The sequence below is a fragment of the Alnus glutinosa genome, chromosome 6, assembly GCF_958979055.1.
Source record: "Alnus glutinosa chromosome 6, dhAlnGlut1.1, whole genome shotgun sequence".
NCBI lineage: Eukaryota > Viridiplantae > Streptophyta > Magnoliopsida > Fagales > Betulaceae > Alnus > Alnus glutinosa.
This window is the reverse complement of record NC_084891.1, coordinates 12,189,549-12,202,082: the sequence shown is the minus strand read 5'-3', so window position 1 is coordinate 12,202,082 and position 12,534 is coordinate 12,189,549. Positions and strand designations below refer to the sequence as shown.

Genomic DNA, 12,534 nt, shown 5'->3' with positions numbered 1-12,534 from the left:
ACATCAAAATGATTGGTGAAAACGTAAATCTTCCAATGAGGATCACGTTTTCTGTGTCGGGTTTGAGTTTAGAAGCTTCAAACGACCAAAATCTAGGGTTTAGAATCAAACCTTAGGAGAGAGAATGGAGAGAAAACGTTTGGGAGAAGAGAAATGGGGGAAAAATGGAGCTGAAATCTCGCTCAACCAATTTCTACCCAGGCTTATTCGGACACGTTAATGAGCTGTCTGGATGTGCTGAAAAATGCAACTTTTTGCTAAGGTCGTCCGGACACTCGCTAAATCTCAAACATACTGACTAACCTGTCCGCAAGCCGTTCGGACACGGCAGCGAATAGGATCCTACCGACTGACCCGTCTGGACACAAAAATGGTCCGTCCAGACACCCAACTCAAAAACTCAATTCTAAATGTTTTATAAGTGTTCTTTGTTCCACATTTCACCTAATTGTTCACTTAATCTATCTAAATTGTGTTTTAAACCCCTAATTAATATCTTGGACATTACATATATGACGATGTACGTACCACATCCAGGGCACCAATATTGTATTACAGGTCCCTCGGGGACAACACCAACCTATCAAAAACTGGTTAAGGGCTTGGATATATATATATAGCATGATGTCTTGCATTAAAAAAGTGAGTGATTGTTGCCAGAATTATATCTCGTCACTTCTTTAAAATAAGCTACATTTTCTTAATGGTGTAATAATGGATATAATATACGTTATATTTGTGAAAACTTACGCTTATTATTCCAAAGCTACAAACTGTCACCTATGGTTCGGTACGTTATTGGTTTTGTAATAATTAATTTACTTACTAAGTCGTGGATTTACAGAGTTATTTCTGTTCCACTGTAAAACACATCAGTGTTTTGCAGATTACCAGGTTGCCGGGCGTTAGAGTGAGAAATTCGCTGGGGAAAAAAGGCCAAGTGAATGGCTCGTATTGTCAGGTTGGTTTTAGCTAGTGGCTAACTTTTATTTTATAGTAATGTTTGATTGGAGGCTCTCAACCTGTAATTAATAATATTTGATTATGGTTTAAAGGTTTATTGTTGAAAACTCAGATCAATTTATTCCACTTTCTGCTTTTCACTTTAGTTTAATCTGATTATTAGTATAGCGTAATAAAATCAGCGAATTACAAGTTAATTGGTTGATGACAATGCGAGTAACACTCCTAGTTAAGTAAATATAATTATTTAATTTTGAGGGCATTACACCATATGCTCAAATAATTTTATCAGTAAATAACAACTTATATTCGTTACAAACTTTAAAGTCAACACAAATTATTGGGATTTAGGGTATAATCCCCAACAAAAAGAGAATAGGCAAAAGATGAGATTTTATTTTGTTTCATTGATGGTGAGTATGTTTCAATATTAAGATTTTTAATTATAATATGACATTATGTATGAAGAAGCGTTAAATAATACAGTGTTTGATAATGCCTTGTTGATTCAAAGACGGATTTTCATTAATTATTACGTTATCCCAATTGTATAGTAGTCTACTAAATAGCAGTAAGTTTCTTTTCTATTTTCTCTGTCTTTTTGTTTTTATTCGCATTATTTTTCCTGGTGAAGCGGTGTATTAGTACTCATGAAAGGAAATTGGTAACCCTGCATTCTCATGATTAAACTAATTTATTAGACAACATGACACCAAAGCCCTCTAGGGCAATGCAATTAATTCTACTACTCATAAAAACAAAGACTTTTTATTCAATCTACATCTTCTGGTCAATTTGTAACTTGCAAAACAATCTAGGGACTCTTTTTTTTTAACATAATCCGAACACGACTGCACCCAATTACGTACGATCAAGGACGTTGGTTGATATGTAACCTAGCCAGCTTGGACGAAAGGTGTAATCATAGGTTCTCAATGAGAGATTGGCATGAAAGCTCCATGAAATCCATATGGAACTCTACATGGTAATGTGATTATGACAAGGGGCTCACCAGAAAAGTTGTTGGTATCAATTATATAAACCTGCAAGGAGGGAACAATTAAATGTCTAAAAAGTCGAAATAACATATATACAAAATTAATTAATTAATTAATTGGCTAACTTGAGAGATGTTAGTATCTTCGTTGTGAACAAAAGTGATGATCCAACCATCATCTTCTTCAAAACCTCCTTCTTTAAAGACAAAGGCAGCACCCGTGCAAAAGGTGTTTTCCTCGAACAGATGATATTCCACCTTGATCATCAGCTCTTCCAAATTTCCATTACTCTACTTGAAACACTAGAAATTAATAACCAAACATCGGTGCATGCATGGAAGAGGCCAGGATGAAAAAAAAAAAGAAAAAAGGCTTTACGTACCGAACAAAGTCTTGCGTCTGCCTCCTCAAAGTGTAGTTTAGCTAGACCTCCGAATTTAACCATCCCTGAAATTAATTATCAAATTTTCATATATATGAGATAATTTTTCAGAGATCGATGGAGATATGATAGATGGTTTTAATTAAATTCGTATACCGGAGGTGGAGCTCGCGAGGGAATCAACAACTTGGGTGTATCCATATCTATTTTTAACACCTGTAAAATTTGGATTGATGATAGGAAAATCCATTGAGAATTCAGTTCCGCTGAGATTTCTCTCCCTAGCTTGTCCGGTTCGCGTGTTTAATCTCCACTCATAACAACGAGAAAATAATAGTCCATCCTCCCTACTCCAACCCCCACTATCTTGATCTTCAGTAACCCTAGAATTTATAGATTTAAGTCTTGTGGAAAACCACTCAAATTTATTCAAACCCGCATCAGGCCCTGGTATGATTGAATCAAGGGCTCTGCACCCCCATACTACAACCTGTTCAACCAATAATTAATTAATATAATTGTGTTTCTTTTTCTTATTCTATATATATATATGGATTAAGCAAATTAAATATATGTATGATCACTTTTTCCATAATTACTTTACGTACGTACCTCATCATCCTCATCCTCAAAAGTGTTGACAATGTGAAATGTATAATTCGCTTCCACCTCAAACCACTGGATTGAATCCGAATCACCATAGCGAGGCATTATCCCAATTCTTGCATATTCTTCCTTGCAGTATTTTATTAATCTACACATAAATTTTGGTAAAAAAATTTATCCCAAGGTAGTAGCTTCAACACACACACACACACACACACAGATATATATATATATATATATATATATATCGATGCTTAATTTAAAGTCCCACAAAAAAAAAAAAAAATGGGAGTCAAAATGACATGCACTCACGGGCCTCCACTAATAAGCCTTTTTATGTCTATAGTTAGTGGAAAATCCATGATCACATTATATCTGCAAAGCAAAACGAAAATTAAGGACTAATCAATTTCAGATCGAGCTAATTAAGTGGAAGTCAGATCACTAACTTACCTTTGGGTGACCCCTATCTCATGACAAAGGCTGCACCTATTCAGTTTGAGATCCACTTTGTGAACCAATTCTTTTCCATCAGCTGCAAAAACAAAATAGGCCCTAAAAAATGCGCTTGGACTACGCCCAAAAAAATAAAATAAAATTGTGAAGAAAAAATGCTACTTAGTAGACTATTATAGGATTACAATACAACCGAAATTACGTAATGGTGGAAATTAACCTTTGAAAAAATAAAAATTAATTACTGATTTTAACTGATACGTCATTCTATAAATGAATGTCAACTGTGTAACAGTCTATTAAATAGCATTTTTCAATTTTCATTGTCATTTTTGAAATGAAAAGTTTACCAGAAATGACCCCAAGTTCAACGAAAGGTTTAATAGCATCCACCCCCATAATCACTTGCTCTCCACTACCTGGAGCTCTCTGTAACATAAAATGATAAAATGATGAGCTAGATGAGGAAAAATTAAGTCCATTAATATATAGTTATTTACAACAATTTTTGAATATATAGGACAATTAATTAGAAGGGACCTTTGGGTGGCTGGTAAAAGCCCGTTTCCAGGCTCCACTGATATCCCAATTTTCTAAAGTTTTCAGTGTAAAAATGTCAATCTCTTGTGGGATGTGATTTTCTGCAGCTGAGTAGTAATTTCCCGAGTGCTTGAAAATGTTGGTGTTGCTTATGTACTTGTTTACTTTGCCAAACCTCAGCTGCAAAATTCAAATAAAATAGGATATATAACCTACTTTAGCTGACCAGTACTTTAATATCCTGCAAACGTGAATTATGCCCACTTATTCTGACAATTAAGCTGAAATTTATATAATTAAAGTTTAAATGATAAATGCTTGTGAAATATAATCTATAAGCTAGCTGTTAGGAAATCTAAGGCCTCGTTTGGTTCGGGAAATAAACTCCTGGAATGGAATAGCTATTCCATAAGAATAATTATTCTGTAGTTTGGCAGGGGTATATTTCATGGAATAGTTATTCCTTTACGAAGATGAATACCTATTTCTCTAAAAAATGAGAGAAATAACTATTCCTTGGAGTAAAGATGACATTTTTCCCAAAAAAAAAAAAAAACCTCATTTTTTTATTTTCTTTCAAATATTTTTTTTATAAAAATTAGGAAAAAAAGAAAAGAAAAGAAAAAAGTAAATCTAAATCCCAAAGTGGTTGGCCGACCAACCATTTGGGTGGTCGGCCAATCACTGTGGAGGGCCAGGGGTGGTCGCACTAACCCTGGAATGCCTCGGGGGGATCACTGAGTCGTTCCCGGGGGTGGTCGTACCACCCCCGAAACGAGTGGGGGTGGCACAGGCCAACCCCAGTTCTCGTCAGGGGTGGCTGGCCACCCCCGATTCTCATCAGGAGAGGCCGACCACTCCCGATAGACTTTGGGGATGGCCGCAGCCACCCCGAGAGGCCAGCCACCTCTGGTTCAACGGTGGGTGGCCGGCCACCGCAATGGGTGGTCGGCCACCCACCAATTTATTTCAATTTTTTTTTGTTTTTTTTTTCGGTTTTTTTTAATTTGATTTTTTTTTAAAAAAAATAATAATAATAATGTAATGTACGGTTTTTTTAGTAATTTTCTTTTGAACTCCGATTAAAAGTGTGAATTATTATCAAACAAAAGAATAGGAATAGCCATTCCATTCCACCACCTTTTATTCTTAAGAATAGAATGGTCATTCTGCAAACCAAACAAAGCCTAAGTATTAAATCCTAAATAATGGAACCATATATTAATTAGAAAAAGAAGGTTAATTAGTAATTTAATTAAGGGTCCGTTTGGGTTTGTGATTTCAAAAAGTGCGATTTAAAATAACGATTTTAATATGTGCGATTTGAAAAAAGTGATTTTTAAAAACGCAGTTAAGCGTTTGGCAAAATCACAGTTTAGCCTTTAAAATCGCGAATTTACCTTTTAAAATTCTGCGTTTTCAAAAAAGCATCATCTTATCTGCGATTTGAAAAAGCAGATTTTTTGCGTTTTCAAATCGCAATTTTTAAAAACGCAGTTCCCAAACAATCTATGTTCTGCGATTTAGTTTAAAATCGCACTTATTGTCTACGAAATCGCAATCCCAAACACACCCTAATTGTGAATACGTACCAAATTCAGGAGATAAGCAGATACAATAGCGGGTGAATCGCCTTCAATGGCGGGGAGAAAAGACGGTTTATTTCTTTGCTTTTCAAGCTTGAAAGTTTCGGTTTCAACATATCTGTTATTGTAGACAACATTCCACCTCCCATCACTGTCTTTATTAAAATACAGAGCATGAAGCATTCCTTCTCCTTCCACCCATATGTGGCTTGACCTTCCAAAGATGGACTTTGTCAACTTCAGTGCTCCAAAAAGAGGGTTTGGTCCTGCAAATTAATTATAAATATCATTTTAATTACAAATATCATTTTAATTAGAATATACAATTTCTTAAACACGTACCGGCCATGAGCCAAACAGATAGAATTAATTAATATTCCATTAATTATATATTCCATCCATTTCAACATATATATGAATGACGACATATATATATATAAGAGTATATATATAACAAGAATTAATATCATATGATCAGGCTAGGTAATAATATATTGTAGGATAATTTATATAAATGGTGCAAGAACATACAGACCATTCCTGACGTAGACACCTTCCTGGAAATTATCGGGAATTTTTCCTTGAATCTTAATGTCGGTTATGAGAAGGGCTTCTTTCATTTCATCTACAGGAGCAAAGTTACTCTGCAAGTAATTTGATAGAATTAAGAGATCTGATTAAAAGTAGCTAGCTAGGATCAACGTACATGTTTGTTATGCTCAAATGTAAGCTAGGAGGTACGTACGTTAACGTTACCTGAGATGGGAGCAATGGCTGGTCAGAAAACTCAAACACCGAATCAACAAAGGCGTTCAATATTTCCAGAGAAGCATTCCGGATGGTTCTGGAAGCATCTATTTGCATCGGAACTTGTTGCAATTCTCTCAAAATTGGCTGCTTAATTAATATTGAAAAATTTTCTAGCTGTTAGAAGATGATCGATGCTTAATTTTAGATTTTGGCTAGCTGCTTATATATGATCAAAACTAATCCATTAATTTTGAATGGAAAATGAATCTTCTCTGCTAGTCGCCAAGGATTAATCTTTTTTCTATCTATACGTCATGCATAAAAGGTAGAGAGAAATTAAAGAAACTGACCCTGAAAACAGAGGACAGTGAGGTCTTCAAGTGGTCAAAGTGGTGTGATAGCGAGTGCCTCCCCTCAATACTGCAATTCACCTGAAATGCCATATATGAGGCTGCCATCTCTTCTGCCTAGCTCGCTCACCGGCCGTTGGGAAGTACTCAATCTATAACTCTTGCAGATAGTAAACCAGATGCTCTCGTCCATCTATTTATGCACAAGCTATTCCGCGCGCTGACACTCACAAGTAAACATTAATTAGACAACTTGATCAATTATATTGCTGGAAAAGATCGATCAAGTTAACTACAAAATGTTAAAAAGTGTATGAATAAATTATAGGGGATCGATGAGGTCATTTACACGGCCTCTTTTGGTTTTGTTCATATATATATATATATAGTCTCGTTATTGTCAAATTATACCCCACTAATCACACTTATAGCAGCTTTAAAAGTAAAGACATACTTCAAAGGACTAAAGGACGGAGTTCTAACCCCAAAACAAACAAGCAATAATTATCACAATAAAATAAAATTATTTAACAATAAACATTAATATCATCACACCCATTACAAAATTAGTTTGCTTACCAACTGTAAATCCTTTCGCTCACCTTAAAAGTAAAATTACTCCATGACAGCCAAAATCAAGAGATTGCGAACGTAAACAAAACACAAAATACAGACACAGACACTTACAACCCTTTATAATGGCTAAGACCCGGTACGAACAACAAGCTTCTCACTGCCCAATCTAGCTTCTTCAAGTGCCTCTCCTTACCTCTAATACCCCACAATAATAAAATAAAAATAATGAGTAATTATCTGTTATAAATCATGTTTTATAAAATAATACTCATATTCTAATTTATCCAACAAATACCCTAAGTCAATTTTCTTAAAATTTTAAATATATATATAGAGAGATATTTGTTTTCTAAAAATACCCTGGCCAAACTTTTGAGGTTCCCATGGAACATTCAAAGTGGGCTCCTTTTATTCGAACATTCAATTTATCTTTGGAATGTTCAAGGAAAACCTAGCTAGGACCATTTGTCCAACAATACTCTGAACGTTCAAAGTAGTACACCGAACATTCAACCCTGCTTGAAAAGTAATTTTAAGTTAATATCCATATCATTGATCAGCCTTATCCACTCTAACCTACGCCTATAAAAGCTACCACCACCCTTCAGACTTCACTCCTCCGCAATGCATCCTACACACCCCATTCTAGATAGAGAAGGGGGTGATTTTGGTGTTGTTCCATCTTCATTAAGGTAAATCATGAATTTTAAACTCTTTTTTCATATTGTTAGTGTTCCATCAATGTGATTTATCATGCTTTTCATGAGTTCTAAACATGCCATGACAAGTTTATGGCTCTTGGTAGTTGGCTTGGCAGTTGGTTTTTTTTCTACGTGGAGTCCTAGGGAACAAGAAGAGATAATATATGCAATTTTTTTATTTTACAAATAGTTGTGTTGTTAGGCATCTAACGGTTGGTTTTCCTATGGGAGAGATGTAGAGTCTATCAAATGAGAGATAAACCACTTTTTTAAAAAATAAAAATAATTGTGTTCCTAGAACTTAGTTTGATTTTTTCATGAGAATTCCAAATGAGAGAGACTCAAAATAAGATGCATTTTTTTTTTTTGGCTTGTCGTAGTGTTATTGGCCCTTAATTATTATTATTATTATTATTTATCTACTATTACCAATATTTTTATTGGGGGCTTCTTCCATGGGGGCCTTAGGCGAGCGCCTAAGGCGCCTAGGGGAAGAGCCGACCCTGGGTCACGGTTACGATTTTGCTAGTAGCGTAAGCCACTCGAGGTCAAACTCGGTTGGGCTGCTACTAAATGACTGTATGCGGTAATATTCGGGGTACTAGTTTTGTCTAAAGGTCCCTCGGGAAAGCGTCAACCCTACCAACAAGAGGTTTAGGGCTTAGATAAACCATATGGATGATAGCTATGATTAAATGAATATAGACATATATAATTTGATTTCCATGCTTTAAAATATCAGTGATTGTTACAGGAATTATGCCTTATCACTTCTTTAAAATATACTACATTTTTTACGGTGCATAATTGCTTAGGTAATAATTTTCAGACAGAAATTTCCTATAAATCATTTTGTAAGAAATTTCTTACAACCTACATGTAAGATTAACATGTGTCCCTTGGCATGTGAGAAGCACATGTTATTTAAATAGCATGTGCTTCTTACATGCTTTTTTAATAGCATTATTATAAAAACATGTGCTTCTCACATGTTTAAAGGACACGTGTCCTTTTTATATGTGGGTTATAGGAAATTCTATTTATAATTTTCATAGCAAGTTGTGGACTTACATTGTTGTTTCTTTTCTACTGTGAAGCACCCCGGTATTCTACAGATTAGCAGGTTTTTCGAGAGATAAAGTGTAAAATTCATTGGGATGAAGTTGCCAAGTTAATGGCTTGGTTTGATAGGTTGCGTTAGTTGTAGTTGTAAAGTCTATTTGGAGGCCTTGAGTCTATAATTGATGATACTTATTTATGTTTTAAAGATATATTGTTAAAAATATCATATTAATTGATTTTGCTTTTCGTGTTAGTATAGCATGGTGAAATTAGCTAATTATTAATTAATTGGTTCATGATACTGCGAGTAACACTCCAAGTTAAGTAAATATATTTATTTAATCTTGGTAGTATTACAGTTTGGTATCAGAGCATTAGACTCCATCGACCAGAAGAAATGATATGATAATAAGGGACGAGTCTGTTGGTGTAAATTATATAAAGACGAGATTATGGTAGATTTAGGACTTTTGGGTGAATGTTGTGTGTAGGCTAAGTGACAGCCTATGTTTGATTTTGATTGGGTGAATTAATTGGTATTTGGATGCGAGCTTACCAGCCCAACTGCTAGAGCACACAATCTTTGCCATAGTGCGGAAAGGAGGCATGAGAGAGTGGCCCACATGTCCCATGTTGCTAATGATTATGCAGAGATAGAACAAAATGAGATATGACTGCGGAAGGGCAGTGCGCTCACTACAAAAAAACTTTACAATTGGACACGTGTCTACAGTACCGGTTACTATAGACACGCGTCCAATTAGCCACGTGTCTTTTTGACATCATGGCTAGTTGTATAATCACCCCAATTGAACACGTGTATAAAATACACGTGTCCAATTGGACACGTGTATAAAATACACGTGTCCAATTGGACACGTGTATAAATATGTGCGTCCAATTGGACACGTGTATTTATTAAATACACGTGTCTACTTGGACGCGTGTATTAGTTGGACACGTGTAAAAATACACGCGTCCAATTGGACACGTGTATTAAATACACGTGGCAACTGTTATTTTTTCCCAAATATATATTAAAAAAAAAAATTGTGTTTTTTTAATTTTTTTTAAAAAAAAAAAAAAAAAAAAAAAAAAAAAAAAAAAAAAAAAAAAAAAACTCCTTATCTTATTAACCATATAAATCTATGAAATTACGGTGTACATAGCATATACACATAAAGTTAAATTTTAAAGCTATATGCTATATGTAAATTCTATACTTGGAGTTTATATTTTTTAGGTTCCTTATTTATATATATATGGTATACTAGTAAGTACGTAAACCCTAACCTAATTTACATATTGTATTATATGCATAAATAAATCAAATTTGGTGCTATATATATATATAATTAAACCAAATAGTTCAAATTAGGGTTTAGTTTTGTACACCATCTACGTTTAGAAACAAAAAAAAAAAAAAAAAAAAAAAAAAAAAAAAAAAAAACATAACAAAGTTAAAAAAAACCTATAATTAATACTATATATATAGATATGCATGCATGTAAACGGTTTAGAAACTATATATAGTAACCTTGTTATTTATGGCTATATATAGTAAATGCAATTATTTTGAGGGTTCCGCGCTACATAATAAATTAAATACTTATGGTTTAGTCCCTTATATAGTACATACACTTAGGGTTAGGGTTAGGGTTTATAGCTATATATAGTATATACACTTAGGGCTAGGGTTTATAACTATATATAGTATATATACTTAGGGTTAGGGTTTATCGATATATATAATATATACACTTAGGATTAAGGTTTATAACTATATATAATAGTTACACTTAGGGTTTATAGCTATATATAGTATATACACTTAATTAGGTCAATGGCTATATATAGTACATACACTTAGGGTTAGGGTTTATGGCTATATATAGTATATACACTTAGGGTTATGATTTATAGCTATATAGCTATATAATATATATACTTAGGGTTAGGGTTTATCGATATATAGTATATACACTTAGGGTTAGGGTTTATAGCTATATATAATATATATACTTATGGTTAGGGTTTATCGCTATATATAGTATATACACTTATGGTTAGGGATTTTAGGGTTTATAGGTTTATATAATATATACACTTAGGGCTATGAGTTATAATTTAATTGATTTTACATTTTATAAATAATAATGTCAATATATTTTTCATGTGTCATTATTTTACACTTTTAAATATAACATTAAATCCTAGATTGATTATAATTAGATTGTTCCGATATTATAGAAATTCGAATGAATTTGGCTTATGTGCTGTTACAAAAAACTATAGTATATTTACCCTAAATTTGTATGAGAAATATTGTGATATTAAATCTAAACAGTTGGAAAAATGAAAAAAAAACTATAGCGTATATCTTATAGTTTTTTTACGGCGTTTAAGTCGAATTTTATTCAGTCAAGTTAAAAAGAGAATCTCCTCAAACAATTACAAAATTAAAAATTAAAAAGCTAAACGTTGATTTTTCTCATTCTTTAAAGAGAAATGTTTAATTTTATTCTCTTACACATCTCTCATCCATGTTTGTACAAAAGATGGGTAAATCGATCATTGAATTTATGTACTATATGTGGGTTTTATAAATACAATATTAAATTTTCCAACAAAAAAAGGGAATAAAAATGATATATATATAGTCATATACACTTAGGATTAGAGTTTATGGCTATATCAAGTATATGCACTTAGGGTTAGGGTTTATGACTAAATATAGTACATACACTTATGGTTAGGGTTTATAAATATATATAGTACATACACTTTGGGTTAGGGTTTATAGCTATATATAGTACATACACTTAGGGTTAGGGTTTATGTACATATATAGTACGTATACCTAGGGTTAGGCGATCATGTACATATATAGTACATACAATTACGATTAGGGTTTATAGCTATATATAGTACATACACTTAGGGTTAGGGTTTATAGTTATATATAGTACATACACTTAGGGTTTATGTACATATATAATACATACACCTAGGGTTAGGGTTTATGTACATATATAGTAAATACACTTACGGTTAGGGTTTATAGCTATATATAGTATATACACTTAGGGTTAGGGTTTATAGTTATATATAGTACACACACTTAGGGTTTATGTACATATATAATACATACACCTAGGGTTAGGGTTTATGTACATATATAGTATATACACTTACGGTTAGGGTTTATAGCTATATATAGTACATACACTTAGGCTTAGGGTTTATGTACATATATATTAAATATACGTAGCGTTAGGGTTTATGTACATATATAGTACATACACTTACGGTTAGAGTTTATAGTTATATATAGTACATACACTTAGGGTTTATGTACATATATAATACATACACCTAGGGTTAGGGTTTATGTACATATATAGTACATACATTTCGGTTAGGGTTTATAGCTATATACAGTACATACACTTAGGTTTAGGGTTTATGTACATATATATTAAATATACCTAGGGTTAGGGTTTATGTACATATATAGTATAGTATATACGTACACTTAGGGTCGGGTTAGGGTTTATATATTTA

General features: G+C 33.2%; 1 protein-coding gene across 1 annotated transcript; it reads right to left on the bottom strand.

Moving 5' to 3' along the window:
- Positions 1 to 1,895: 1,895 nt before the first annotated feature.
- LOC133871529 (carotenoid 9,10(9',10')-cleavage dioxygenase 1-like) lies at positions 1,896 to 6,767 on the bottom strand. Its single transcript, XM_062308963.1, has 13 exons — positions 6,632 to 6,767; positions 6,288 to 6,425; positions 6,067 to 6,175; positions 5,538 to 5,797; positions 3,946 to 4,125; positions 3,756 to 3,834; positions 3,403 to 3,484; positions 3,262 to 3,324; positions 2,956 to 3,097; positions 2,500 to 2,833; positions 2,344 to 2,408; positions 2,087 to 2,251; positions 1,896 to 2,006 (listed from the first exon to the last, which is right to left on the bottom strand). The coding sequence occupies exons 1-13, from the start codon at positions 6,737 to 6,739 to the stop codon at positions 1,896 to 1,898; spliced, it is 1,836 nt and encodes a 611-aa protein (XP_062164947.1). The 5' UTR covers positions 6,740 to 6,767.
- Between the last annotated feature and the right edge of the window lie 5,767 nt (positions 6,768 to 12,534).

Coding starts and splice junctions, on each gene's coding strand:
- LOC133871529 (XM_062308963.1), bottom strand. CDS start 6,739: ATGGCAGCCTCATATATGGCATTTCAGGTGAATTGCAGTATTGAGGGG. Junction 4,126..5,537: donor CTGCTTATCTCCTGAATTTG/GTACGTATTCAC, acceptor TGAATTTTGCAG/CTGAGGTTTGGCAAAGTAAA. Junction 2,834..2,955: donor TTGAGGATGAGGATGATGAG/GTACGTACGTAA, acceptor TTGGTTGAACAG/GTTGTAGTATGGGGGTGCAG.